The 5561-nt window shown below is 55.8% G+C and overlaps 2 protein-coding genes across 2 annotated transcripts; both read left to right on the plus strand.

Annotated features, from left to right (window-relative positions):
- Positions 1 to 4: 4 nt before the first annotated feature.
- LOC121349737 (protocadherin gamma-B5-like) lies at positions 5 to 2233 on the plus strand (the record flags this gene model as incomplete). Its single annotated transcript, XM_041460450.1, is given in 3 exon segments — positions 5 to 2036; positions 2039 to 2151; positions 2210 to 2233. Coding segments are annotated over 3 exon segments (2169 nt in total), but the record flags the coding sequence as incomplete, so codon positions are not given.
- Positions 2234 to 4586: 2353 nt separating this feature from the next.
- LOC121349736 (protocadherin gamma-A4-like) lies at positions 4587 to 5556 on the plus strand (the record flags this gene model as incomplete). Its single annotated transcript, XM_041460449.1, has 2 exons — positions 4587 to 4716; positions 4766 to 5556. Coding segments are annotated over exons 1-2 (921 nt in total), but the record flags the coding sequence as incomplete, so codon positions are not given.
- Positions 5557 to 5561: the final 5 nt, after the last annotated feature.

Below are 5561 nucleotides of genomic sequence, written 5' to 3' on the forward strand. Positions count from 1 at the left end.
CGAGGCGCTGGTTCACAACCCGCTGAACGTTTTCCACATCACAGTGGCGGTCGAGGACGTGAATGACAATGCGCCGCGCTTCCTGCAAGACCATTTCCAACTGGAGATCAACGAGTTGACTTCTCCGGGCGCCCGATTTTATTTGGGCATGGCAGAGGACGCGGACGTGGGCAGTAACTCGTTGAAAGGCTACGATCTGGAGACGAACGAGTACTTTGCTGTGGACGTGAAGGAAAGGCAGGATGGCAGTAAGTTCGCGGAGCTGGTGCTGCATCGCTCCTTAGACCGAGAGAAAGAGCAGAATCTGCATCTGCTGCTGACGGCTGTGGACGGCGGAGACCCGCCACGGACCGGAACGGCCCAGCTCAGGATCAACGTCACGGACGCCAATGACAACCCACCCGTGTTCGCGCAGGATCGGTACCGCGTCAGCCTGCGTGAGGACACGCCTCCGGGATCAACGGTGCTGAACGTGTCAGCCTCCGATGCTGATGCCGGCACAAATGCCCGCCTCACATACAGCTTCGGGAAAATGCCGGCCAAAATGCTTCAGAAGTTTTTGCTGGACGCAGAGAGGGGGTCCATCACGCTGCAGGAGGCGCTGGATTTCGAGGATACACGCACATTCAGCCTGGCTGTGGAGGCCAGGGACGGGGGCGGTCTAGTGGCGCATTGCGAAGTAGAAGTAGAAGTACAGGACGTGAACGACAATCCGCCGGAGGTGACGCTGACGTCAGTGTCGAGCCCAGTGCCTGAGGACGCACCGGCTGGCACCGTGGTGGCCCTGCTAAAAGTGCGGGACCGAGACTCGGGCGAGAACGGTCAGGTGTCGTGCGAGCTGTCGGGAGAGGCGCCGCTGTCGATCGTGGCGTCGTCGGGCGGCTCGTACAAGGTGGTGACGGCGAGCGCGCTGGACCGCGAGCAGGCGTCCGAGCACCGCGTGACGGTGGTGGCCCGGGACCGGGGCAGGCCGGCGCTGTGGAGCAGCACGGAGCTGGTGCTGGAGGTGTCGGACGTGAACGACAACGCGCCGGTGTTCGAGGAGGCGGCGTACAGCGCGTACGTGGCGGAGAACAACGCGGCGGGCGCGCTGGTGCTGCGCGTGCAGGCGCGGGACGCGGACGCGGGCGCCAACGGGCGCGTGAGCTACTGGCTGGCGGGCGGCAGCGCGGGCGCGGCGGGCGCGGCGCCGCTCGTGTCGGTGGAGGCGCGGAGCGGCGCGCTGTACGCGCAGCGCTCCCTGGACTACGAGCAGTGCCGCGAGTTCACGGTGGCCGTGCGGGCGCAGGACGGCGGCTCGCCGGCGCGCAGCTCCACGGCCACGGTGCGCGTCTTCGTGCTGGACCGCAACGACAACGCGCCCCGGGTGCTGTGGCCGGCAGCGGCGGGAGGCGGAGCCGCTGCGGCGCCGGGAGAGGCTCCGGGAGCGGCGGCGACTCCTTTCGAGGTGGTTCCGCGTTCGGCCGAGGCCGGGTACCTGGTGGCCAAGGTGGTGGCGGTGGACGCGGACGCGGGGCGCAACGCGTGGCTGTCCTACGAGCTGGTGCCGGCGTCGGAGCCGGCGCTGTTCCGCGTGGGGCTGCACAGCGGCGAGGTGCGCACGGCGCGCGCCGTGTCCGAGCGGGACGCGGCCAAGCAGCGCGTGGTGGCCGTGGTGAAGGACCACGGGCAGCCGGCGCTCTCGGCCACGGCCACGCTGCACGTGGTGCTGGCCGAGAGCTTGCAGGAGGCGCTGCCGGAGCTGAGCGACAGAGACGCTGTGTCCCACCTGACGTCTGATCTGAACCTCATTCTTGTTGTGTCGCTCTCCGTGGTGTCCTTATTATTTGTTTCCACGGTAATTTTTGTTTTTTTCTTTAAATTTCGACAGTCCAAGAGCCCTCCCATATTTATAACTTCTGATAAGGAACTGTATTCCACCTTGGGTTCAAAAGCACCGTACAACTACTGTAGCAGCACGCTACCCTTGCCCTATTCCTACGACGTGTGTTTAGCTTCCGAGTCGGGGCAGAAGGACTTCACGTTCCTGAGACCAGCCTGTCGGCGGAGGAGCTGCTGGGCGGCGATTCCTGCGAGAAGCCGAGCCTGAGTAGTAGCGCCGTAGGGGAGGAGGTGCTCGCCAATCCCGACCTACCGCAGGTCTGTAAAACCGTAAGGTCCTGGTCTTCTCCTTGAGCCTTTCTTAACAGGCTTTCTCTTTTTCCCCCAGATCGATAAGCTTGTCGAGACTTAGGCATTATCTGTTGGTCAATGCTATTTCAGTATTTTTACTGAAAGGCAACAAGCATCTGGCCCTGTTGATTGAGAAGTTGCATGTTGTTCTAACCTTCTCCTGTTTGCCCTCCCATGTTTTGAGAGAAGGCTGCTTCACGGTACTGTAAGTCTAGTGAGGCTGACTATTTTCTTCTGCTGATATTATCTGTCTGACGTAAAGCCAGGTTTTAATCCTGTTTCCAAAATTTGCCGTGTAGTGTCCCATGTTTTGAGGAAACGCTGTTTCGGGAAATGCAGCATTGATGAGATGGATATGTATTATTCACTCATGATTTTTGAAAGATTTTTTAAACAGTTATTTGTCATTTTAATAGAGAACACGGATTCTTGTTCTGCAGAAAGATATCCGCTGATTCTGCGTAATAGGATTATGAAAAGGGAATTAATACTCGGGGTTTGTTGGATGGAGGGGCCGTGTGTTTGGTTGTTGTTTGTTTTGTTTGGTCTGTTTTTTTCCCTGAGATGTGTGCGTTTTCAACATGAAAGGAGAAGTTACAGGTTGTTCCTCCCTGGTGGAAGAGTGTCGAGTATATTTGGGGATAAGTTTTCTTCAGGAATGGTAGGTGGGATTGGTTACTTATTGCAGTTATTATTTTTGTCTGCAGTTCTTTTGTCTTTTTTTTTTTTTTTTTTTTTTTTTTTACCACCCTCTTTCTGGTGAAAGCCTAGGTTAGGACCTCAAAATCAAAGCAAAGCAAACCCAAATCATATCCCGCATCTAGTTTTATTTCAGAGCCTCTGTTTTACCCGATCCCTTCCTCTCTAAGACAGGTGTTTCGACCTGGTAGGTCATGTGGATCGTGGAATACTAAACGGAGTAATTGAACGTCAGACGCTTTTTACAGCCGTTTTTTATCTGCCTGTTTACCTGGACAGGCCTCTACACATACTAAAAATGACAAGACGTGCACTCGAATAGTGTATTTTTGCACCTTTATTTAGTTTAAAAGCTGGTCAACCCAAATGAAGGCTGAGTAATTAGGCGAACATTTTCATGGAAACATCAAGCATTTGCACTGTGATTTCTGGTAAAAGGAAAAAAATTTCCAGGTCGTTAAAAGTATCAAATTAATTGCTTAAATTTAATGTGTATAAGCTATACAAACCCTAAATTTATGTGGATTCTTAAGAGAGAGGAAACCACATATTAAAGACAATTGTTATCTGTCTGCAATCACCATCGATTTTGCTAACATGGGCCGCAGAGTAAGGATAATAACCAAGGCAGATTTACCTGTTTTTCTTCTTACCATCTGCCCCGCAGTTTGCAGGGAGACAAGCAGATGGTTCGGGCCAGGTTCACTGCAGGTGCTTGCTGCCTCATGGTCAGTTGCAGTACAGTCAGTGCGGAGTGGTCAAGTGACTTACAGCCTGAAACCGCGGGGTGGGGGAGAATGATGTACGAGCAGTAGGGGAGATTCCTCCTGCACGGTGCCAAAAGGAAGGTCTTCTACTGAGCAAAAGCAGAGCACCGAGAGGGTGTCAGAGCAACGAACCTCCTCTGCAGCTGTACGAGTATCGGGGTGTTACGGTTGTCAGTTTCAGTGGATCGACCCCAGCTTTTTCCGCCTTTAATTGTCTTCTCTAAGTCACTGCAAATGGAGTAAATAATATAACTTAGGCCGTGTTCCATACTGACTGAAAATCCATCACTTCCATCACTTGGGTTAATGGGCTCTGCTTCTCTGAGGGTGGGAGTGTGTGTGTGATTATCCCGTGATGTGTCTCACAGCAGCTATTTGTTTTTGCTGCCTCTGCGCCAGTAATCAAGAACAACGTCTCAATTTTAGGTTTTATTTTCCTAATAGGATTAGCTTTAGTATATTCTAACGTTAAACAAAAAAAATTACACAATGTATTTTGGTATCAGCAAGGGTGGACTCTGCCTTCCTGTCGGTTGGGATCACCTGGAGGATCAAATACGAGACCGTATGGAGAAAATCCGAAGAAGACAATTGCCGCGGGACGAGACCTGATGTCTCGGTGGCGACTGTCCCCTGCCCGCGAGCTGTCCGTGTACCGGGCAGGACCGCAGCGCTGGGCAGCGCTCGGTGCCTGCAGTGCCGGGCGGAGGCTGCGGGCGCCGCTGTTGACCGAGAGGAGCGAGAGGAAGCTCGGAGCGCTGCAGCCCCGCCCGCTGCGGACCGGCTCGCTCGCTCCCGCACTCTGTCTCGGCGGCTGGACAGCTTGCGAACGTCCCCGCGGTGGGGAACCGTGCTGCGGAGAGACAGAGTGGCCGGCGGCAGTGGCTCTGAGAGACAAGCCGGAGAGAGAGCGGGAATTGAAGCAGGATCGACAATACCGCGATCGAGATGTACGCGGCGGAGAGGCGCTGGAGCCGCCGGCAGAGAGTTCTGCTGTTGGGAGTGCTGATGGCGGCGTGGCAGGCGGCGTGGGGGCAGCTGCGCTACTCGGTGCCCGAGGAGAGTTTACGGAATCGAAGTAGAAATCACAGACATTAACGACAACGGTCCGAGCTTCAGAGAGGCAGAAAAAGAGCTCAGACTAAGCGAGATGATAGCGCTGGGGTCGCGGTTTCCCCTGGCCGAAGCTCATGACCCGGACTCGGGCCGGAATTCCCTGCAGAGCTACGAGCTGAGCGGCGACGAGCACTTCTCGCTGGCCGTGCAGGCGGGCCCCGGCGGCGATCAGCGTCCCGAGCTGGTGCTGGCCAAGGCGCTGGACCGGGAGGAGGCGGCGTTTCACGAGCTGGTGCTGAGGGCGAGCGACGGCGGCGATCCGGCACGGACGGGCACGGCTCGGATCCGCGTGACGGTGCTGGACGCGAACGACAACGCGCCCGTGTTCAGCCAGGCGGAGTACACGGTGCGTGTGCCCGAGGACGTGCCCGTGGGCTCTGTCCTCGTCACTATCGCCGCATATGACGCCGACGAGGGACTGAATGGGCAGGTGAAATACAGCTTTCGTAAAATTTCAGACCGTGCTTCAGAACTTTTTAATCTCAACTCTGAGACAGGAGAAATAACTGTTAAGGACGACTTAGATTTCGAGGAAATCTCCTCTTACGAACTGGAGGTTCAGGCACATGACGGGGGAGAGCTTTTTGACACAGCGAAAGTCGCAATCTCTGTGACAGATGTCAACGACAATGTGCCCGAACTGACAGTATCGTCGATAGTGAGTGAAATCGCCGAGGATGCTCAGCCTGGGACAATTGTGGCCCTGCTGCACGTGCAGGATGACGACACGGGGCTCAACGGCGAGGTGCGCTGCTCACTCGATGGGGATGTCCCGTTCCGGCTGGAGAAGAATTTTGAGGACTACTA

The sequence above is a fragment of the Pyrgilauda ruficollis genome, unplaced genomic scaffold (genome assembly GCF_017590135.1).
Source record: "Pyrgilauda ruficollis isolate IOZ18807 unplaced genomic scaffold, ASM1759013v1 scaffold1435, whole genome shotgun sequence".
In the NCBI taxonomy this organism is placed as follows: Eukaryota; Metazoa; Chordata; class Aves; order Passeriformes; family Passeridae; genus Pyrgilauda; species Pyrgilauda ruficollis.